At 60.1% G+C, this 23078-nt stretch overlaps 1 protein-coding gene across 2 annotated transcripts; it reads left to right on the top strand.

Annotated features, from left to right (window-relative positions):
• The first annotated feature begins 844 nt into the window (after positions 1-844).
• On the top strand, positions 845-22756 carry MYL10 (myosin light chain 10). Of its 2 annotated transcripts, none has more exons than XM_070232560.1 (7): positions 845-1474; positions 14362-14454; positions 14976-15051; positions 15932-16036; positions 19642-19720; positions 22176-22336; positions 22546-22756. In XM_070232560.1, the coding sequence occupies exons 1-6, from the start codon at positions 1337-1339 to the stop codon at positions 22333-22335; spliced, it is 651 nt and encodes a 216-aa protein (XP_070088661.1). In that variant the 5' UTR covers positions 845-1336; the 3' UTR covers position 22336; positions 22546-22756. The 2 variants fall into 2 exon arrangements, with proteins under 2 accessions (XP_070088661.1, XP_070088660.1); XM_070232559.1 differs by having other exon boundaries at positions 1289-1474; positions 22176-22224; positions 22546-22750.
• The last annotated feature ends 322 nt before the right edge of the window (positions 22757-23078 follow it).

Raw genomic sequence — 23078 nt, 5'->3', positions numbered from 1 at the left:
AGGATAATGTTTCACCAAATATCTGGGCAGGTCTAGCCAAGTTGACACATAAAATGAACTATTGCAGTCCCCAGGCAGGTGGATGGTGAGATGGGGACATGCAGGCCAGAGACACTCACCCCACTGCCGAGTCCAGGGACTCCGGATGCAGGACTGCATGGAGGAAGGAAACAGAAAACACCAGCACCCCGTGCATTTCATCCTTAGGAGAGAAGTGTCCTCCGTGGGGAAGGGCGGGCTCCTGCCTCTCTCCTCCTGTCCCCTCCCCCTGCACCCCCAGCCCCTCGTCAGGGCGTCCGATGCATCCCCGGCCGGCCTCCTCATCTCGGATACTCCTCCCGTTCCCTCTGGGGAAAGAAACCCTGTTGCTTGTCTCTAGAGCTGACATGGCACAAGAGATGGCTTAGAGGGTCTTCGGCTCCCCCCACCAACCTCTGCAGGTGCCTTCTCTCCCTGCCGCCACCCCAGCCGCCTGAAGAAGACAATGTAAACAAATCAGGGTGGCGTTGGACGAACGTAACTGCAACGAGGATCTGCGAGTCCGCCCCTCCCATCGATTGTTCTCCTGGGCTTCTCTGAGAGAGAAATCCCGACCCTCCCGTCTGCAGATGGGCGCCCAGGCCCAGCTCAAGACCCTCCCAGAGAGAGCTGGGGGGCCATTCTTGTAGGACGAGAGCTACGAACGTCTCCCCAGAGTGAGCACTGAGTTCACGATTTCTGCCTCAGAAGCAACCCAGGCCAGTTTCAAGCCAAGGTAAAGTCCTTCCCTTGGTCAGGTGACTTTGGCCTTGCTCCCTCCTGCATGGTGCACCTGCTGGTGGCGAGAGCCCGGCTGGGTCACGACAGAACCGGCTCGAGCAGCAAACGACTGGCTTCTTCGCCCTTCAGGGAATGGACCCTGCTTGATTATTTAATTTTTCTTCCAAGTCCAGGTCTCGTGGAAGGTAGGAGGTTTCGGTTTGCCCGACACATACAAAAACAGAACCATGCATACATAATATTTTGCCACTTGCTGTTTTTCTCATTAGAATGTGAAAATCTTTTTATACCATCATATTCACCTGAACTATGATTTTTAACTGCAGTAGATTCATCGTGGGAATTTGATGGAATTTAACATCTCCCTGTTATAGAACATTTAGGATCCAGCTGTTATTGGTGTCTTTTGCTGCTAGTGAACAAGGCTCAAGAAACTGCAGACCCCAAAGAAAAGATGGAGAAATTTGGCTATGTGAAAATTGAGACCTTTTACTCAGGAAAAGACATACCAAAGAAAATAAAAAGACAAGCCACAAACTGGGAGAAAATGCCAGCTAAGGCTTGGAATCAAGAATAAATGACAAATTCCTGTAAGTCAATGAGAAAAAAATCCAGTAGAAAAATAGCCAAAAGACCAGAACACACATTTCATACTAGAAGAAAAAATGAGACCCATGAATATGCGAGGACACGTTCAACCTCACCACGCGATCAGGTAGGTGCGCGTGCGCGTCCTCGTGTGTTAGTTTCGGGGGCTGCTGTGATAAAGGGCCTCAACAGCTGACATTTGCAGCCTCACGGTTCTGGAGGCTGGAAGTCCGAGATCAAGATGTGGGCAGGGTTGCTGCCTTCTGAGGCTGTGAGGGGGTCTGTTCTGGGCCTCCCTCCGGCTTCTGGTGGCCTCAGATGTCCCTTGGCTTGTAGATGGCACTCTCCCTGTGTCTTCACCTTGCCTTCCCTCTGCGCATGTCTCTGTGCCAACTCCTGCTTTTCGTCGGGATACAGTCATATCAGGTTAGAGCCCACCCCAACGACCTCATTTTAACTCGATCGCCTCTGTAAAGAGCCTACCTCCACCCAAGGTCACCATCTGACGTCCTGGGGGTTAGGACTCCAACATACCTTTCTGGAGGGGACACAGTTCCACCCACACACCATGAGATACCGATTAGAACCCTTGAATTGGCCGGAAGGAACGGGTCTGACAGCAGGGGTTGGAGAGGACGGGCTCAACAGCTGACGAGAGCGAAAATTAATAGAGCCACTTAGAAAAACGATCTGACACTATCTTGTAAAGTTGAATTTGTGCGTTTCTACTTCTAGTTATGTTCCCAAGAGATCCTCTTGCACACATGTACCGAGAGACATTTACAAGGATGTCCGAGGCAGGGCTGTTCGTGACAGCAAAGGGGGGTCCATTAATAGAAAACCAGACACATTAGTGATGCTATAGTCACACAGCTGAGAATAAACCAGGGAAAGCTTTGTATGTCAGCAAAGACGAACTTTGGGGTAACCAGTAGTTATTGCCACAAAGATGCTGCGTCACCACTTACCCCAAGTCTCCGATGGGGAAAGCTACAATCTCAGTTCTCGCGGGTCTTTAGCCCGGCCGGTGCTTGGTTGATCTCTCCTGATCTCGACTGAGCTGTGCTGGCGGCCCTGCCTCGGCTGCTCTGCTCCAAGGTGTCAAGGCAAGCCTCGATATTTTAGGTCTTACAACACAACACGGCCGAGCTCGAAGTCTGGGCATGGGAATGGTCTGCCCATGATCCGGCCGTGGCGAGGGGGCTGACCTGGGAGGCGGAAAAGGTCGGAGCCCGTCATTCAATTTCCCATACTTAGTAATATAATGTCAAGTGAAAAAAGCAAGGCTCAGAGACCTTGGCTGCCCCTTTATATTCAAGTTTAAAAATAAGCAAAGCCAAACAGCATCCTATCTAACCACATGTGAATATGTGATATAATGAAAATAAACAAGGGAATGATAAACACCAGACTCAGGCTGGTTGTTTCTCGGCTTGGAGAAGGATGGGGGATAGGAAGGAAGAAGTGATGCAAGTTACTGGTGATGTTCTAGTTATCGGCTGTGTGGTGGGTTCGTGGGTGTTCATTATGTCAACCAGTCAATCAATTAAATGGAGAAGAGGAAAAGGCCAGGCTTGGGCCGGTGATGAGGGTATCCCATTGACCAAAGTTCACGATTAATCCAATTCTGTAAACTTGAGGTCCAAGAAGTTCTGCTGGGCCGTCTGCTAGGCCTGGACAATGTGGGTCTGCGCCCTCACCCTCTCCCAAGTTCCTGGAATCTCTCCTTCGGTGTATCTGTTTCTCTCCCAAAGTAGGCCCAGAGCTGTACTCAGAACTCAAAGATAGCACCCACCCAGAAGAGAGAGGAGAAGAGAGGGCAGTCCTTCCGGAGTTATAGTCTCGCAGGAGGGTTCAGTTGGGTGGCTGGTCCCCTGCCTCCAGGATGTGTGTCATATTTGGTTGAGGGAAGAAATTGAGAATCTGTGCCTTGGAGAAGGGTTGCCGGGGACGGCCACTCAGGTTGTGCACTGCTCAACTGCAGCGCAGCAGCTACCATTTCCATTTTGGCCAAGTTCTAGGTCATTGCTGTGTGTGTGAGTGGCCCCCCCGGAGCTGTGCCTGGTGGCCCTGCCTCAGTGACCGGCTCTGGAGGTGTGGGATTAAAGACTGAAACACGAGGGTCACTATGGGCCATGTCCAAGGAGCCCCAGTCTCCTGTGGCAGAGGCAGCGTTCAGAGTCACTGGACACCTGGGATTCTAGATCCAGAGGGACTGGGCTGATGGAGGCGTGGAGCCAGACGGAGGCTCAGAGGGGAACCCAGGGCTCAGGCGCAGACCAGAGGGAGGCGAGCGACAAAGGGCCAGAGCCAGGCAGAAACAAGATCGGACAAGCCCCTCGGCCTCCTCTCCTCCCGTCTTCCTGTCCTCCTGAGGCCGGAGCTCTGCGCAAACAGGACAGCCCTCACCCCTTGACAGTGGCGGGACAGAGAGGGAGAGAGTGAGGCGTAAATGATACACTCCTTGTCGGGCCGGAGGCCCCACCATGGGGGCCTGGGTGGCCCAGCTCCTTCAGCTTCACCCCAGGCCGGCCGAGTTGGGGGGTGAGGTAGGGCCGCCCGGCTCTTCCTGGGGACTCCAAGGAGAGGCGGAGCTTCCCCCGGGGTGCCCGCTTTCAGGGTGTGTAGGAAGCGTCGCATGGTTACCAGGGCTGGCCCCTCCTCCCGCCCGTTTCTCCCACCTCGGAGGCCACGGCTCTCCCTTCCAGCCGATTCTTTGCGTGGTTCCCTCCACAGCACTCAGTGACGCGCTGGCCTGGCTGCCAGCTGGCTCCTCAGCGTCAACGTTTTCTGTGGACTTCCCACGACGGGAGGTGAGCATTCAGCTCCTCACACACACGCACACGCCCCGATCCACATTTCCCAGCCCACCGTCCCCCGGTGCACCCACACCCCATTCAGTCTAGGAGGCCGGCTCTTCCTGGATCTCACCAGGAGGCAGCAACGAACAGTTTTCACACAACTGGGACGAGTTCAAAGTCAGTCGGATTCTTGAAGAGAGGCCGGTGCAGGGCCTGCGCAAGCTGGTGAGCCAGGGACGGAAGGAATCAACTGCAAACGCCGTCCAGTGTCGGCGATGGAGGCTCTGCCGGGCCGGGGCCGGCGTGCAGGCCCGTTCTGGGAGGGGGAACCCCGTCGGCGTTCCCCTGGAAGCCACCTTCTGGAAGGGCAGTGACATAAGGGCCCGTATAGACACTGGGCCCAGGGAGCGTGGGGCTGTGTGGTCTTGAAACTGGAGGGGACCCTGGCGCTGACAACCGTGTCCTCTGCCAATGACGAGTCACAGCTTATAAGCCCACATCGCTTCCCAGGCACAGGCTCGAGTCCTCGTACCAAACCTTCACAGCGAATGCGACCTGCTCCGTGTCGCTGGTGAAGCGTCGGAGACCCTGACAAAAACCAGGGATGTGCGTGAGGTCACCGAGCAGGCAGGCCCGGCAGGACTCGAACCCAGGTCTGTCGGATTCCAAGATTTCATTCCAGTCTTTCTGCAGCCCCAGAGCCCTGGGGAGCAGAATGGGGTGCCCCTACAGATGAGCCCACGGATCTGGGCGCTGGGGAGGGGACGCCTTCCAGGGAGGGCCCTCCGTCGTCCCCTCCAGTGAGGGTGGCCCAGCCTGTGGGGCGGGAGGGGCTCCAGCTCCAAGTTCTCCCTCTGAGGGTCATTGAGGTTTGGCTGGGGTGCTGGGTGCCCAGCTGGGGAGGAAGCCCCCTCTGCAGGCTCATCTCTAGAATGGGAGATTTGTGGGGGGTTTAAAAAGCGAACCCCCCTCCTCCCAGCTTCTGATGCCCCCACCCCAGGCCAGGCTGGGGTGGAAGCTGCTGGATGCTGGGTAACCTGGCTAATTGCTAAGCCGGGGCGGCGGGGTGCGGCTTGACATAATTACAGTTTGTCCCATGGCTGCCGGCCCGGCTCCCAGGAGAGCGGGGAGGCGGCTCTGAGCAGCAGAAAGCGCACATTAGCACAGCAAATTGGGCTTGTTGGCACCGTCCAGGCCCCCGGGAGGCCCAAGTGCACAGGGTGCCTTTGCCGCCGCCCGCGGCAGGGCTACCCCCAGTCTCAGGGGAGGGCCTGTGCCAGCCTCCCGGCTGCTCGGCTCCCAGGCGTCCCTTTGGGGATGGGGTGTAAGTCTTACAGTGGCACCCTGAGCCAGCCCTCCCCACTCTGGGCCTCAGTTGCCTCATCTGTCCAGGAGGATGAGGCCTGCCAGCCTCTTGGGGGAAGGAAAAGGATGTGCTTTGTGAACAAGGGGCGTGGCCTCCACCATCCACTGTGGCCCTGCTCGTCCCCTCTCTCCTCCACCAGGGTGACCTCCTGGACTCTTCCCACCGCGGGGCTCTCGTCTGCTCCAAGCCCCCACAGAAATGCCCACTGGGGCCTGGGGGATGCACGCACCTGACCCCACATGCCCCTCCCGTTGCCTACTTGTGGAGGGCAGGGTTCTGACACAACAGAAAGAGCAAGGGACTGGAGCCAGCTGGAGGCCCAATGCCCCTTAGCCTCTGAGCCTCAGTTTCCACAACTGTCGAGGAGGGTGGGGTGAGAGGAGGCGGCATCCAGGGGCCCGGGATAGGCAGATGCGACGCTGAGACGCAGAGGGCGAGGCCAGGTCCAGGCCGAGTGGGAGGGGCTGGCACAGGACGAAGGCTGGGGCCACCCCGAAGGTTGTTCTCAGCAGGAGAAAGGGCCCTCGCCCCCGTCCCGGCTCTGCTGCTTTCCAAACGCAGGCCGTCCTGGCTGTGGGGCGAGAGCGACCGCCGCCACGCTGCCCGCCCCAGGGGAGCTCCCGCCTTCCTGGGCTCACGTCCTTTCCTGTGGACAGAGTCCCTCAGGCCTGGATCTGAGTTCTGGCTCCTCTACCCCCAGGTCTGCAGCCTGAGGCCACTTTCTGAGGCCCCAGAGCCCAGGCTCGGTGGGAGCGGCAGCTGTAAGACGCTCCAGCAAGTTCTTTGCCACATGCCCTGGAGAGGCAGGGTCCGTGTCGTCTCTCCTTGCTGCCGGACAGGGTTTGGTGACGGCTTGGACCAAGAGAGTAGGCCAGAAGGGTTCCCACGTGACTCCAGAGCTTGGGGCATGAGAAGCCGTGGGCTTCCGCCTTATCACCGGGACCTTTGTGCCGGGGCCCCGAGCCACCGTGTTGGAGGGCCGGCTGCTGTGGGGCCGCCATGTCGGGAGGAAGCCTGGGTCACACAGAGAGGCCGTGTGTCAGTGCCCTGGGCAGCAGACCTTGACCTGGGGTCCTCCCAGCCCAGACACCAAACATGTGGCTGGTGGACCCTTCAGAGGGCTCCAGCACTAGCCGTCCAGTCTTCCCAGCTGAGGTCCCAGATGTCATGAAGCAGAGACAGGCCGCCCTTGGTACGCCCTTCCGGAATGGCTGCCCCACAGAACCTGCGAGCACACCACAATGTTTTGGGGTGATTCTTCAGCTGGCAATAGCTAATAACCCAAACAGTGGGGTTTAAATGGGGTAAGTGGGGGAAAGCTTTTCCCAAGGGGCTGAGCTTGGAGATGGGCTATGAGCCTAGCTGCAAACACCAGGAGGAAGGAAGATGGCAGCCACAGAGCTCGGCGTGGGTCCCAGTTGGGTGTGTATACAGGCCCTGGCCCAGCTGCCAAACTGACGCAGCCGCCACAATTATGCTCCCCACCAAGACAGCTCCGCTCTGGCTCAGAGCCCCCAACCCCTTAGCCACAATTCGTGTGACTGAACACTGCTATCCTCCAAAAAGCCCTCCTCACAAAGCCCAGTACTAGGACCAAGCATAAGTCTTCTGCTGTTTATGTAGGTCAACCAAAGGTAGCCCTGTCACCTCCCTGGATTGAGGAGCTAGACCTCTATTAACGCAGCCCAAGAATATCTTCACTTTTACAACCACGTCTGAGTTGAGCTGACTGTGACTACAATCCATGGCCGCTTCTGTGCTGCTAAATCCTTGCAACTTCTCAGCATAAGTTAGTGCTAGGTTCGACCTGCCTTGTGGCTGCTATAGCTGGGTAGACAAGTCACCATCACTCTCCAGGGAGCAACGAAGCACTGAGAGGTCTCCTTTCCAACCCTGGACCCCTGAATCCTCCTGGCCGTGGCTTAGTCACCAGGCCAGCCCTGTCCACCTCTGCAGCCACTCAGCTCTGAGGAGGAGGTCAGGGTCCTGATACCTGCTTCTCACCATCCTCCAGCTCCCCATTGCTTCCTCAGTCATGAGATCAGAGATTGTCCCGGCCGCCTGGGAGCAGGGCCCTAGACCAGGGGGGTACGTGCTCCCCGAGGACCACCCTCCCCACTCAGAATCTAGACCAATAGATCTGGCATTAAGCCGAGGGACACCAACACGTGCCGCTGGCACAGGAGCGCCCATGTTCGTGGTCGAGGCGTCCCCCACTCCCCCGGGACCAGGGTCCAGAGTCCGGCTCAGCCAGAGGAGCCCCGACCCTGCAGTTAATGTTCCCGGCAGAGCCCAGACTTAGGACCAATTAGCCTTTTCCTCCCTTTCACCCCAAAGGAAATTGCCTTTTGCGTCCAACTCTCTAATCGCCAGATGGAACGACTGCGACTTTGAGGACAATTAGGGAGGTCTGTCTTTTCCCAAACTCCCTGGTGTCCCCTCCTCCCAGGCCCGCCCTGTCTGGAGCCTTCCTCTAATTTGGGGCCGCTCAGGATGGACGGGGAAACCTTTAAAGCTAAGAAGAATGCCTCCCGCCCGCTTTATAGCTGCGCTGGGAGCTGGCGGATGCGCTCGTCTTGCAGAAGCATGAGAGAGGCAGCCCGTTCAAGGGGCCTGTGGCTGCAGCATCCTGCTGTAAAAATAGCTGTGGGCTGGATGGCTGGAGGAAGAGAGAGGGCACGATTCATCTGCCCAGAGGGCCAAGGGTCACCCTAAACCCAGAAGAGGGAATCCCCAAGCCGGGTCTGGGAACTCCTTGCTGAGCTCTCCTCCGTTACCTCCGAGGTCCTCTGAGGTCACGTCTCGATGGTTCAGATGCCGTGTCCTGTCCCCTCAGCTCTCCTCTCCAGCCCAAGCCTGGCCCCTCACACGGTGCAGCTTCACATCTGAGCCACTTTGCGGGTGCCTGGGACAGTCACCTGCTCTTCTCCCAGCACAGTGACAGCTCCTGTCGTGTTCCTCGTCCTTCAAGGCCCAGTTTGTTGGACCCCAGCCCATAAGGCCCCCTCTGAACGTTGGTGGCACTTTTCCTCTGGATCCCCTCACCCTGACAGCCACACTTGTTTTGTGCACCACTGTGTCTGCAGTGCCCAGCACTCAGTAAGTACTCCATAAGCATCTGATGAATGAACGAACTCCGCACACCTTGTCTAACTGGGTTACTAAAGTGGTCCAAACGCAGGCATCGTCAAAGATGAGTGCTTAGTCCCCAGCACACCCAGTGTGGGGCCACAGTAGACAATCGATGAACATTTGCCAATGTGAGCTGCCTTTGCTTGGGAAGTGGTGAGCTCCCCGTCACAGGTGGTATGCACACAAAGACCACTTGATGGGGAGGCTGCAAAGGACACTCAGCATCTAGCAGGGCTGCACTCAGAAGGCTGATGGATTCCACTGGGCCTCCGAGATCCCTTTGGCCAGAAAGTCTGTAACAAGGATTCTCCACGTGGAGTGCCGTGTATGAACAAGTCCCGAGGAGCCTGAGTTGCTGAGGGCCCCCTGTGATCCTGGAGGCCAGGCAGGTGGAGGCTGAGGAGCAAAGGTGACAGGGCCCCATGGCCAAGGGAAAGGCTGGCGGTCCTTGCTCTGCAGAGCGGAGGTTGGAGGGAGGCAGCGGTTCCAGGGGGAGAGGCAGACCAGCGAAGGCTCCTGGGAGGAGGTGAGAGGTGACGGAGGCAGGAGGATGGGGACGTGATGAGGGAGGGAGACGCCACTCTGGCAAAGGCCCGTGGAGGATGGAGATTGGAAAGCAGTGGAGGTCAAGGGGGCGGCTGGCGGGCTGCCGTCGGGGAGGCAGGTGACTGCCTGCTGCCCGTGAGGAGTTAGAGGCTAGGGGTGAAGTCACCTTCCCTGGCTTGCTCCCGTGTGGTCTGTCCTAAGGTCTCTTTCAAGCTGCCTTCCAGGCTTGGTCACCCCCAAGACCTCAGGTCGCCCTCTAGGAAGTGGGTGCTCGTCACAAGGGGCTAAGTACTCCTCTGACTCACCCCGGCTGACTCGGAATTCCAGTTCTGAGGCTCCTTGCTCCCAGGGGCCCCCTGGCTGGGAGCACAGACCCTGGGGCTCTCTCTGACCCCAAGAACTGGTCATCGCCTGTGGTCACTCGAGTCAAAATTGTGACCCGGCCTCCCCGTGCCCCTTCCGGCTGACAAGGGAGGGCAGCTTGGAGAGGCTGTGAGTTTTGCCGAGGACGCCCTCCTTGCTGGGGGTCTGCCCTCCCAACTCGGGCTGTTGACCACCTGGGGCTCCTGCCACGGTGCTGGGCTGCCCGACGGCAGCTTCAGAGGGGCTGGACTGATGGCACTCTTTCTCAGAGGGAGAAAACTGAGGGTCTGTACGCTGCTGAGCGAGGGTCCCACGGCGAGGGTAGAGCTCCGAGCCCCCCGCTGCCCCCAGGGCCATCGCATCCTCCCCACGCCCCGCACAGCCCAAGCCCCGGGGACAAATGTTTCCCAACCATCTCTCCCGGGGGTTCCATGGTCCCCGCCAGACTTCTGACTCGCTCTTCCTGCTTTCGTAATCCCGAGGAGAAGGCGGCCAGGGAAGGAAAGCGGGGGACTAATTTGCTAAGCGCTTGTAAGCTCGGTGGTGACTAACTCAAGTCTCACCATGAACCCCTCTGGCATGTCCCTCCCCGGGCGGGCTGGCCGGCTCACTGCTCGCTCAGGACTGTCCTGGCCCTCAGGAGCCCTCCGTGGTCCTGGGCGGTGATCCCTGGAGACAGGAGCCTCGGGGCATCCAGTACCACATGGAGAGGCCTGTGGCCAGCAGGAAGGAGGTGTTATTGTCCTGGGTGGCGTGTCTCCCTGCTCAGCAAGCCCAGAGCAGGAGGCCCCAAGGCCAGGCTCACGGACCGGGCCAGAAGCCAGGCCCAGGAAGGGGCAGGCACCTGCCTCACCCACGTGGCCCGTCTCCCACAGCAGGTGGAGGAGGGGCCAGGGCTGGAACCCAGGGCCCCTGCCCACCTGTCTAGTCCCCTTCACCCAGGCCTGCTGTGCACCTCTGGAGTACGTGGTTGGTCCCTGTGGGGGACAACACGGCAGGGGCTGGCCCAGCTCAGGGCAGAGGGCTCTATCACAGGTTCAGGAGGTCAGAGTCAGCTAGTCAGGGATGGCTACTATGGAAGGGGGGCATTTGGATGGGCAGAACCTTCTAGAAGCTTTGTTCTGGAGCCACTAGCAAGAGGGGCTTTCACCCTGGCACCACCACATATCAGACTTGGGTGAGTGACTTAACCAGTGTGTGCCTCAGTTTCCCTCCCCATAAAACGGGGTAAGGATTGAAAGTGAGGACACGTTTTAGTACACGGCCTGACTTCCTGTGTCTTATAAACGTTTGCTGCTCTTCTCATCATCGCATTCCCGCCCCCAGGCAGGGATCAGCCGTACCGGGGCCCGGAGGCCTGGGGCCAGCTCCGGGGACAGTTAAGCTGTCCTGCGTCTGGGGACGGGTGGACTCGCCGCCTGAGCCCAGCACTGCCGGCCCTGGCAGCCCATCAGACGTGGTGGGCCCCGGGCGGGGGCGACTTGGCTGGACGGACGGGGCAGCTGGGTTGCGTCGGCCACACTCGGGGCCTGCCAGGGGCAGGTGTGGGCTCGGCCTGGCACGTGGCCTGGAGAATTCTTGGGCTGGGCCAGGCCTGGTGGGGACAGGCCATGTCCGGATATGTGTGTGTGGCCAGAGTGGAATGGGGATCTGGTCCCTCATCAGGGTCACCTCCATTGTTCTTTTGTCTCTTTGCTTTTTCAACTCCCTGGCATTGCCAACGTCCCCAGGGGGCCCGGGCTGGTGGGTAAGGATGGCACTGATGACCACAGAGCAGTAGTCCTATGGTTGAGGGGCCCCTGAGGACCAGGTTGGTGTTGAACCCCTCTCCATGAGCTGACCAGAGGGGTCATGTGCCCCCCACTTTTCATAGGAGAGGACTGAGCCTTCTGGAGGATGGCGCCCCGCCCCGTCACATGTCGCAGCTTGAGTTTCCCAGCTGGCATGGGTGGCCCTGCCGTGGGAACTCTCCTGACCTGCACGGCTCATAGCCAAGTCTTCCCAGATGGTTTCAGGCCTCAACTTACCCTGAGGCCTCGGCTGGGAGCCCCGTCCTGGGCCTCTGTCCCTGGCTACCGGGATCCGGTTGGCCTGGGCCTGGTGGAGATCCTGGTGGCTTGGAGCGTCTCTCTGGATCCCACAGCCCCACCCACTCAGAACGGCCCCAGACAGGTGCCTGGCAGGGAAGCCCCCATCCTGTGCTTTGTCACCTTCCAAACTCTTGTCCGGACTGGAGCACTATTTAAAGGGCTGTCCCCGAGCTCCGCCAGCCCTGCTGCGTCGCGAGGGAGCCCTCCAGACCATGGTAGGCTGGGGCCACCCTGCCTCCTGCCCCTGACCTCACTCCTCAACTCTGACCTCACCCCGTGGACTTACTTGGTTTGTGATTCCGACCTTCACCTCATTGCCTGAACTCACTCTGACCTTGACCTCGCTCCTCTCACTGGCATCCTTGACCTTGACCTGATATCCTGACCTTTTCTACCCTCTTGGTGTCATCCCCTGGTTCCTGTGGGGATTGGGGTTGGTGTTCATGACAGCATGGTTCCCACTGAGCCCGGCCTGGGGCCCGCCCTGCTTCCTCCCCTCGCCCCTGGGCTCCAGACGTGTGGGTCTTCCTGCAGGCTCTTAACAGCCTGCTCTGTCCTGCCTCTGTCTCACACGCCCTCGCCCTCATCAGTGCCACTTGGCCTGAGAACTCTGACTCAGTGTCAAGCCTCAGCTCAGAAGCCACCTCCTCCAGGAAGTCTGCCCGGAGTGCCCCAGTGGCAGAGGGGTTTCTTTGTGTTCTCAGCCCTTGCCCCTCCCTCTATCTTCCTCTACTGACCGTGTGACTCCCAGCTGGACCGTGAGCTCCTTGGGGACAAAGATGGGGCCTGATTCAGCCCTGGGTCCCCGAGACTGGGCATAGGGCCTGGCTGGAGGTGGCAGGTCCCTAATAAATGTCCTGATGCTTTGAGGTAGGCATTGTCTTGGTTTATAAATGGGTAAACTGAGGCTCAGACCAGGCAACTGAGTTTCTTAACGTCACAGAGGCTGTGAGCAGGAAAGCAAGGATTAGCTCTCGGGTCGGGGTGACCCCCTCTGCCCTGAGGTGCTCCTTTTGGGGGAGTTTTATTTCTTAGGGACACTTTATAAAAGGGAATTTTCAAGCCAGCTGGGCTGGAAAGGGTCCCGTCTGGGAGATCCGACGCCCGGCCGGGGCCTTGAGCCCCAGATTCCCTCTGCGCAGTCAGAGAAAACACTTTCCTCCCTTGCAGTTTTCTGGAACAGGGCCTGGCACACAGTAGGGTGACGGTTCACGAGATGGACATGAAAGGCTGGGTCGAGGCAGGGGTGGGGACATGGAGGCTGAGGGCAGGTCTGCGGAGAGAAAGGGCAGAAGGGAAGCGATTGTTTTTATTAATCAGAGGGAAATGTATATGTAATTATGCGAGATGAACTCCGCGGGGAGGTTCCTTTCTTTATGATGTCTGAAGGGATTTATAAATATTACAGAGGTTTTGCAGCATCATAACGTCCCGGCTGCCCTGCCAGCCCCTTTCAAAGGATTAGTGGAGACAAAGGACCCAGTAAAAGCTAATTATAAGTCAGCCGGGCGCTGTCGCTCTTGAAATGAGCCCGGGAGCCGGAGGGAAGTGGGGGCGAGTGTGGGGGTGGGGGAAGCTGGGGTTGGGGGACAAGGATGAACTGTGGGGAGGGGAGACCACACAGGCACTGGGGGGACAGGGGAGGCCCGTGCTCTGGGGTGCGGTAGACAGGGGCTTGGCAGAGAGGCTGGTGCAGGCTGAGATGGAGGCAGGAGCTGGGGGTGGGGGTCCGGGAGTGGGGACCCTGTCTTTTCCACCCCTCTGAGCCAATTCTGGGGCTCCTTGCACAGCGGCCCTAGTGATGGCTGCTGAGTGGAAGGTCCCTCGGGGGTCTTGGGGACCGAGAGCTTTCAGTAAATGCCCAACAGTGGACTCCTCGGCACGGTGACATCCTGAAAGAAACATTTGGTGGGAGGCTGGCCAGAGAGCCTGGAATCAGTCCACGCGGGTGGTCACCTGTTTTACCTGCTGAGCTCTGGACGGCTGTTTCCAAACCCAGCCCCACTCTGAGCCAGGCCCCGGGGTAGGGGCAGCAGGCAGGAGAGCCCAGAGATGGGACAGACACAGGGAGACATAGAGGGCAGTATGGCACGGCTGCCCCAGACCGGTTGGAAGGGGCGTGGGGTGGGGAGGAGCTCTAAGCTGGCCTGGGAGTCAGGGAAGGCTTCTCAGAGGAGGTGGCAGAGGAGCTGAGCCTGCAGGATGTGGATTCTTCCAGATGGAAGGCAGGGAAGGCATTCCAGGGAGGCAGACCTTGGGAGAGAAGGAGGCTCCAAGTGGGTTTGGGGCAGAGGTGGGCACCTAGGTGGGTGGGGGTGGGCACTCTGGGAGAAGGACAAAGGACAGAGCTCATGGGCCTGAGGGCCCAGGTGCTATGCTGAGAACACTGGGAGGGTGGCAGGAGAGGAGGGGGCCCCATGGAGGGTCCGATGGTAGAAAAGATGCCCCTCTCTGCTCCACAGCCTGGGCGCAGACCACCCGCCTTCCGGAGCCCCGGGGCCCAGGTCAGGAAGCAGCTGTCCGGCCCCGTGGGGGGGCTGGGAAACCCTCCCGCTTATCTGCGAGGCTTCCTGAGGAGCCTTGTCTGTCTGTCTCGGGCCCTGAGGGAGGGCAGCGTCACTCAGGATGGTGACACTGGGGGAGGTGAGGCCTGGGGGGTGGATGGCTGCCCTCCCATGGAGGGGGCTTCTGCAAGGCCTCCCCTGGCACCTCACAGGCACCCAGAAGAGCCCGGAAGAGAGCAGAAGGCGCAGCCAGCTCCAATGTCTTCTCCATGTTCGACCAATCCCAGATCCAGGAGTTTAAAGAGGTCAGTGCCCCCGGGGCCCTCGGGGGGATTAATGTCTTGCATGGAAAACACCCAGGAGCCCACGAGGCGTGGGGTCAGCCCTCAGTCCCTGGGGGCGATGCTGTCACTGTTCTGAGGGGCGCCACGCTGCACCTCTGGACCTGCTGGAGTAGGGTGGCTGCTGCCCTCTGGCAGCCCTGACCCTTTCTACAGAGCCTTTGCTTGCTGTGTGACCTCGAGCAAGTCCTTCCTTTCTCTGCGCCTCAGTTTCCCGCTCTGTAAAACGGGGCTGCTGGGAGCCGGACATGAGGGATGGGCATGAAGCCCGAGCTGCATTCCAGTGCCCAGTAGGAGCTCAGGGCAGGTCGGCCAGGGCTCTCACGCTGCTATCACACCAGGCGGGGTACCCGGGTGGCCCCAGGGGGCTGCACTGTTAACCCAGGTGGCAGGTCACAGGAGAACGGCCCCTTGGGTGGGCGCGGTTTCTGGGGCCTGGGGCCAGGCTTGGGTGGGCGGCCGCTCAGTGCCCGTGTCTCGGCCAGGCCTTCACCATCATGGACCAGAACCGGGATGGCTTCATCGACAAAGAGGACCTGAGGGACACCTTTGCTGCCCTGGGTGGGTGACCAGCAGCTGGGGAGGCTTGGGGCTTGGGGTGGAGCTGAGCCCAGGCCTTCCAGCAAGAGTGGGAGGCTGGGGGCAGGCCAGGGCAGTAGACATGGGGGGTGGTGAGGGGCTCATGAGCCATGGGGGCGCAGGAAAGGGACGGCCGCTGCCTGGGAGGGCTGCTGGGTGTCAGAGGATGACTCAGGGAAAGGGGAGGGCGTTGCAGGGGCAGGAATGGCCTGTGCAAAGGCCTGCGGCGTGGGAGGGCTGGGTGGGATGAGGGGTCAAGAGAGCAGGGGGAGACGCTGGGGGCGGGGGAGGGAGGAGCCTGGAGGTGTCCACAGAGCTCCAGGGTAGTGGCTTCAGCTGCCTGGCGGGCTCTGGCATGAAGGCCAGGGAGGGGCCTTATGGCGTGGATGGGGTGGCGGTGGGAGTGAGGCGGGGGTAAGGGGGCACAACCAAGTCACGTCTGGACTGACCTGTGGGCCCCTGGAAGTCTGCTGTCCGCTGGGACCATGACGAATCCCACAGTCCCCACCTCCAGGCAGCCAGCTGACCCCCTCCTGGGGCACAGGAGCCCCTGCGGCCCGGGCCTTCCAGCCTCTGTGCACCTCAGCTGCTGCTTCTTTGGGCCTCAGTTTCCCCATCTGTAAAATAGCGATAACAACCACCTTGCTCTCCTTTGTGGGGAGACTGAGCAGCCACCTTCCAAAGTCCCCAGCAGGTGGGCAGGACCCCGGCCCAGTGGGAGTGGGAGTAGGGGTGGCCGTGGAGCTGGGAGACTCTCCTGGATGCTCTGTGGTCCGAGCTCCCCTCTCTCGGGCTGCCTGCAGGCAGGACCCTGCTGACCCTTGTTGTGCTCCTGGATGTCCCCGCCTCTCTCCTCCCCCAGGCCGCATCAATGTGAAGAACGAGGAGCTGGATGCCATGGTGAAGGAAGCCCCCGGGCCCATCAACTTCACTGTCTTCCTGACCATGTTTGGGGAGAAACTGAAGGGTGAGTGAGGCCCCAGGAGGCCCTGGGGAGGGGCTGGGCAAGCGGGAGGGGCCAGTGGGGCCCCGTGTGCAGACGAGTCCCCCAGAGATGCCCATCACAGCTGGGAGCGTGGTGTCTCCCCCAGACACCAGCCCCCAGGTGCACACACCTCCCTGGGCCCTGCCTCAGTTTCCCTCTACCCCAGAGAGGGGAGTAACTATAGGAACTTCCACCTTCTGGGGCTGTGAGGGGCCCAGCGGGAAGATTTGTGTGGAAGCCCTTTGCCCACCATCAGGACGATGCCCCAGCCCCACCTCCCTGGCCCCGGGTTCGTCTTCCATGATCTGCCTCACCACCCACTGCCGATGGGAGGAGGGGTACCTGGAAGGAGGTTCTAGAAGTTACCATGGCTGACTCCAGTGCAGGACGGGTTATACACACAGCCTCCAGGGAAAGGACTGGGGGGCCTCATTCACAAGCGAGGAGCCTCGGGCTCAGAGGGGTTGCCACACCTGCCCCAGGTGCTCCAGCAACAGAGTGACAGGGATGGCCCCCAAACCCCGATTCCTGGCTCTAACCACTGTACCTCCTGAGACACAGCATCAGGCTGGGGATGCAGGATGGGGGCGGGGTCAGGACAGCTCTGTCCCTTTCTCTCCGGGCCCTGGGGAGCTCTCCCCTCCCCCTGGGCTCGAGGGTTCCACGGTCAGAGTGAGGGGCCAGCCTGGGCTGCGGCTGCCCTGGGAGGTGGGCCTTGTCGCCACTCTGCCCTCAGGCTGCCCCTGCCTGATGCCCTCCCTCGGCCTCAGCTAGATGTGGGTTCCAGACCTGGCATCCCACCGACCCCCGGGTGACCTTGGGCAAGGCTTGTTTTCCCTTTGCACCCCAGTTTTTCTGTCTGTAAGATGGGGGTTGTGTTCATTTCCCAAGGCCGCTGTGACAAATGACTACAGATTTGATGGCTCAAAAAACCCGCAATGTATTTTCCCACTTCTGGAGTCCAGAAGTCCCAAATCTGCCAGAGGCTCCAGGGCATAATCTGTTCTTCGCCTCTTCCAGCTACTGGCCGCTGCATCACTCCCATCATCGTGGTCCACACCCCCTTTCTGTCTGTCTCCCTCTGCCACACTCTAATAAGGATGCTTGTCATTGGATTTAGGGGCCACCTGCATAGTCAGGGGGATCCCCCCATCTCCAGATCCTTTCCTTACATGTGCAAAGGCCCTGTCTCCAAGTAAGGGGGATGCACAGGTTCCGGGGATGAGGACGTGGACGTATCTTTTGGGGGCCACCATTTGACCTATGTCAAGTGGTGTCCTGCCTAATATCAGATTTTATTTGGTGAAAAATCACAAGCTTCTCAGGGTCGTGACCTGCTGGACAGTGCAACAGCCTCACACACCCCGTCCTGGCCGATCCTAGAGGCAGAGGGAGGCCAGCAACGGACCTATGATCAAGCAGCCCACCGTCCGTGTCAGAGATGAGGAAACTGAGGGCCCGAGAGGGGCGGGCTGGGAGCCGGGTGCTCTCCGCCTGACCAGGAGTGCCACTGGGCCCCCCGCCCGGGCAGCTGTTAGGGGTTATTCCCAGGACCATGGCTACCTCCTCGAAGAGCTCAGAAGCCCAGGGGTACACTCCCGGGGACAGACATGCGTGCTCCAGCCGGTGACTTTAAAGGGGGGCCGGAGTCTGTGGCTGAGCGAGGAGATGTGACCCTGGGCCAGGCGGGGCCTGCAGGCCTGCAGCTTTTTCTCATTTTTGCAGGGACTGAGGCTCCAGCTGAGCCTGTCACGCGAACTCGGCTGAGCCTGCATGCTCTGCCGGCGGTGGGGACAGGAGCCGGGGGCTGGGGCAGGCGCCGCCTCATCCCTCTAATTGGGACGAGGACACTTTGTCATGAGATTCCCAACAGGGAGCTGGGAGCAGCCGCTCTGTAGCCTGTCTGATGGGCTTCGAAGGCTGCAGAGCAGAGGCCCTCTCTGGGAGGGGGGACGGGGACCAGGACCACCAGGCCTGGGCGTGGGACAGCTGGTCCACGTGGAGCTGGTCCTCAGGAAGGCAGGCTGGAGCCAGCCTGCCCCAGCAGTGAGGCCCCTTCAAAGACCCCGGGAGGCCAAAACCCCTACCAGCACCCCCCACCAATAATCCCTTGGCCAGCCCCCCACCCCCCTTCCCCCCCCCCCCGGGCCTGGAGCTCTGCCCCTGCTGGCCCCTTGGCTGAGCCTGTAGGCCGGGCATACTGGCTCCCCAATGCTCTGCCCAGATCATGCCCACAGCTCTGCCCTCCGGCTCCCAGGTCAGTGCCAGGCTCCATCACTCTGGGCCAGCCTCGGAGATGCAGAGTGATTCAGACACCATCCTGTCCTGGATGAGCTCCCAGTCTGATGGGGGAGACACAGCTGGCCCCAATCCTGCCTGGTTGGGGAGGCTCAGCTGGCCCTGACCCAGTCTGATGGGCAGGCACATATAGCGGAAGAACAAGCAGGGGGCTTCAAATCCTTCCTCTCCTTATTAGTGGGGACCTCAGGCGAGTCACACAGCCCCTCTGAGCCTCAGTTTCCTCTTTGATAAACTGGGGACATCAATACCCACCACATGGGCGCTTCTGGGGGTTCCGTGGGAGAAAACGGCGAAGTTGCAGGCTGGAGCTTGGCTCAGAGTCCTCAGCTGTGTTTGCGGCCATGACCGACCACTGTTCATCAGGACCTTTACCGTCCACGATCCGTTGTCTTTTCTTACCTGGGGGGTGGACAGCCAACACTGCTGTTGTCTCCACTTCACCAGTGACGCAGCTGGACCTTGAAGAAGGAAGGGGGCATCCCCTGGTCCACAGTGAGCAGGGGGGCCGTGTGACAGAGGGGAAAGAGCACCAGGTCACTTGCTGTCATTCACACAGTCTGTGAGGCCTTGGGTGAGACCCTTCCTCTCTCTGGGCCTCAGTTTCCCCATCTCTACAACCAGGGCGCTGGGTATTCAGTCCCCTTGTGGAAGTAGAACCATTTCTTCTAACGACATCTTTCCTGAAGCTCACGCTGTGAAGGTGATGAAACCAGAATTGCTCTGGCTGCGGGGCCCCTACCCATGGCCCCGACCCCGCAGCCTGCTGGCCCACCCGCCCCACCTCTGGCCCAGACAACCTTGCAGACCCCTCCAATGCCCTGCCCGAGCCCCAGTCTTTGGCCCCTAACTGTGACACTCTTTCTCCTCCACCCACAGCCTCTCGTGCACATCTTGGGTAATGAGAGAGCCCCAGAGTGGCCACCCTCCCGCCCCACTAATCACACAGCAGCATCGGCTGTGAGAACTTGGACAAGTCACTTAACCTCTCTGAGCCTCAGTTTCTGTAAAATTAGACCTGTCATCAGGAGGCTTAAGCACGTAGTGAGTGCTCAGTCAGGGTCGCCATGGACAGCTGTGCAGGTTGTTCATAACTATACGCAGCGCCCTTGGCTATTACTGCTATTCCTTGTTTCTCTGAAACCTTCAAGTGGACTTGGCCCTCACTGTGGAGTGGAAGTTGGGGAGGAAGCTCCCGGACCCATTGCCCTCTGCAGGGGCCATGGGACCCGCCCCTGTCTGTCCTTTTCATCCTGGCGCTCTCCCTGCCTTGTGTGTGCTGCTTCCAGGCACGGACCCAGAGGAGACCATTCTCCACGCCTTCAAGGTGTTCGACACTGAGGGGAAAGGTTTTGTCAAGGCTGATTTGTAAGTTCCCCCTGCCCTCTGTTTTGGTTTTTCTTTCCCCAAAGTCTCAGGTGATAATGAGCCCGGGTGGGGTCAGGGTGGGTGGCAGCCCAGCCTCCTCTCCCGCCCAGAACTCAGTGGGCTCGGGCAGCATTGGGCCAGGAGCCAGGAGGCTGCTGCCCCGCCCAGCTCAGCCATCACTTGACATCCCTTCCCCTCTCTGGGCCTCAGTATCTCCATCTCTGTGTGGAAGCGGACAGGGAGAGTGGGGTCACCAGGGCCGGGCTTCCCAGGGGCGAGAGTGGGGGTGGGGGCAGAGGTGGGCCTTGAAGGACGACTAAGGGTTGCCTGGGCTGGGGCAGAGAACATTCTAGATGCGGGAACTTAGTGAGTGAAGGGCCAGGGCTTGGCATGTGTGGGGTTGGGGAGCAGGGTTGGGCTGTGGCTGGAGGGCGTGGACGGACATGGGTGGGGGACACTGAGCACAGAGGGCAGACAGGGCCTGTGTGGAGTGGCTCTAGACTCAGGGTCTGCCCTGGGGACATGGAGAACCCAAGAAAGAGTTAGGCAGGGGCAACATGGAGGCCAGCCTGGAGGAGGAGAGAAGTTTGCAGCCTCCACAAGGGCCGTGTCCATAGCGATGGAGGGGAGTGGTCAGATAAGTGGAGCCCCAGGGGCCAGCACCCATGGGATCCAGGGTTCTGGGGAGAAAGTTGGGCCAGATGTTAGCTGGAGTCTGAGTGGATGCCCGGATGGAGGCACCAGCTCAGCCAGGGATGCACAGAGAGTGAGGTGGCTGCAGCCAGCTGTCCGGCAGGCCACTGGGCTGGCGTTATTGGGGTGGGGCCCCTGATGCCCGCCATGCCTGAGAATCTCACGCCAGTGGGAGCTCAAGGCAGAGAGCCACAGGTGGCAGGCAGGGGCAGGCAGGGCAGTGGCAGCCTCCCCAGGTGCCCGGACTCTGGGCTGACCTCTGAGCTGTCTCCAGGCAGTCCACTCAGAGCCTCTAAGGTCTCGCTGGGCCTGTCGGTGGCCCCGGGCAGGCAGGATTTCCTCGCCATCACAGGCTTCCTGACCAGTCGTTCTGATGCCTCAGGCCTCGGCTTCGGGGCTGGCCTCGCTGACTCTTAGAACCATCACGCACTGGAGGTGGGTTATGAGGGGCAGGCGCGGTGGGGGGACACACGGAGTGTCTGTCTTGTCTCTCGGACGTTCGTTCTCACCATCTCCTGACCCCAAAGTTGTGAGTCACACTCTCCCCAGGGGTAGGGAGGGAGTCTCAGGGTTTCTCCCGGCTGCAGCCCTCTACTTCACCCCTCCCTCGGGGGCCATGGCTCCCACTCCCATCTTGGGGACCCGGGGTGGGAGGCAAGGGGGGCACCCCCTGGAGTGGCCTGGACCAGCCCCTCTCCTGCCACCCACCTTCTCTCCCACTAGCACAAGGCCAGGGCTGGGAGGAACCCTGTGGGGACCCAATTTGGGAAGCGAAGGCACTGCCCCCGGGATACGGGACCTGAGAGACGTGGCTGCCGGCCAGGCAGGCCACAGAGGAGGCTCTGGTTGAAACAGAGTCTTGTGAAAAGTCTCCAGCTTGGAGAGTTGGAAACTGTGACTGTGCTGCAGTAACATAAATAATGGAAAATGAGCATCCATCCTTAGCGGGCCCGCCACCGCCGGCGCCACGGGACACTCTGGGTACACAGGGCCCGGCTCAGCCCTCGGATCCCATCGCCGCCCACTGCAATCCCTTGGGAACCCTGCAGGGCCAGCCGAGCTCCTGGGGGCATCAGTCTCTCCCACGCAGCCTCGAATGCAGCATCCTCCCCGCCTCCGGCAGCTCCTCCAGGACCAGGCAGCTCTGGCCCCTGAGGGCAGCTGCTCTTCTGGACCGCCCAGAGGACAGGCCGCCCCCCGCCACTGCAGATCATTACGCTTCCCCAGCCTCAGTTTCCCTCTCTGTAAAAGAGGGTACTAGTACTCACTTCCCAGGGCTGTGGGGAGCAAGTGAGAGCAGGCCCAGGAGGACACCGACCTGAGTGCACCTTCCCACCCCTCGGCTGAGTGAGCATCTTGCTGACCGTAAAACACGCACAGACGTCAGAGAAAATCACAGGCTAAGAAAGCGGTGCTTCCAGAACTGAAGCAAAGACCTCCCCTCGGGGACCGGGAGGCTGATCATTAGTGTATGATGGGAAATCAGAGTGGCCCCAAGGTCGTGTTGGAGTCCTGAGGTCATTTCATTTGGTCTGCACCTGATGCTGGGAGAAGAGTCCATGCCACAAAGGAGGAAACTGAGGCTGAGAGCAGAAGTGTCCGCCTGAGGCCACACGGCCATCTGGGGGCCGGAGGGCCAGGCTCAGGTTGCTGTCCTCCTGGGCCAGGTCCCCCACCCCTGCCTGCCCTCCTCACCCCTGGCAGCCACGTGTCCACGTAGGTGCTCTTTCCCTGAGCATGACCGTTTCTCTCCTTTGAGCAGCATCAAAGAGAAGCTCATGACGCAGGCAGACCGGTTCAGCGAGGAGGAGGTGAGGGCTGGCTTCTGGGGGCGCAGCCCAGCGCTGTGGAGGGTCTTCCTGGGAGGCGCAGCCCTGCCCTTCTCGTCCCCCCAACCCCCGTCACTCTTCTTTAGATGCTGAGGTGACGTCCCCCTCGACAACTTGGATGAGAACACGGATGGGTGGGGGTGGCTGTGGGACCCCGGCCTGCCGGCCTGGCCTCTGCGCCCTCCAACCTAATGCCTTCATCTGCACAGAGGGGAAAAATGTCCTTCCTGACACCCTTGGGGGACCCCCTGTCCTGCTGCCCACTCCGACCTGGTCCAGGCTGACTCCCTGCTCCTTCCCCAGGTCAAGCAGATGTTTGCGGCTTTCCCACCAGATGTGAGCGGCAACCTGGACTACAGGAACCTGTGCTACGTCATCACGCACGGCGAAGAGAAGGACTAGGAGGCGACCGGGGACCCCTGCCACATTCAGAGGCAGCAGACATGGGGGTGGGGCCCCCGCTCCCCGCGCCCCGGGGGTCGGGGCGAAGCAAGAATAAATAATGCTAACGAGGTCTGGGTTTTCGTGATGAATGCTCCGGTTGGGGAGAAAGCGAAACATTCCTATGTCGTTGGTTTTTCCAAAACTTTTTACTTCCCTGGCTTTGCTCAAAGGTTCCTGATGAGCTGGTGTTTAGAACCAATTGACAGTTTTAATGATCCCCAGCTGGGCCCCAGGACACTGCCTTCATTTATGAAGCTTTTATTGAGCATCTAATGCGGGCCAGACCTGGTGCCAGGCCCGGGGACGCGGGGATGAGCCAGCCCTGGCCCTGGGAGGGAAGATGGAGACGGGAGGAGGGCAAGAGTCAGGGAGGAGGGAGGTGCAGTGGGGGG

Source organism: Equus caballus, chromosome 13, assembly GCF_041296265.1.
Source record: "Equus caballus isolate H_3958 breed thoroughbred chromosome 13, TB-T2T, whole genome shotgun sequence".
NCBI classification, from domain to species: Eukaryota; Metazoa; Chordata; class Mammalia; order Perissodactyla; family Equidae; genus Equus; species Equus caballus.
Note: the sequence above shows the minus strand (reverse complement) of the source record. Positions and strands in the feature narration are given on the sequence as shown.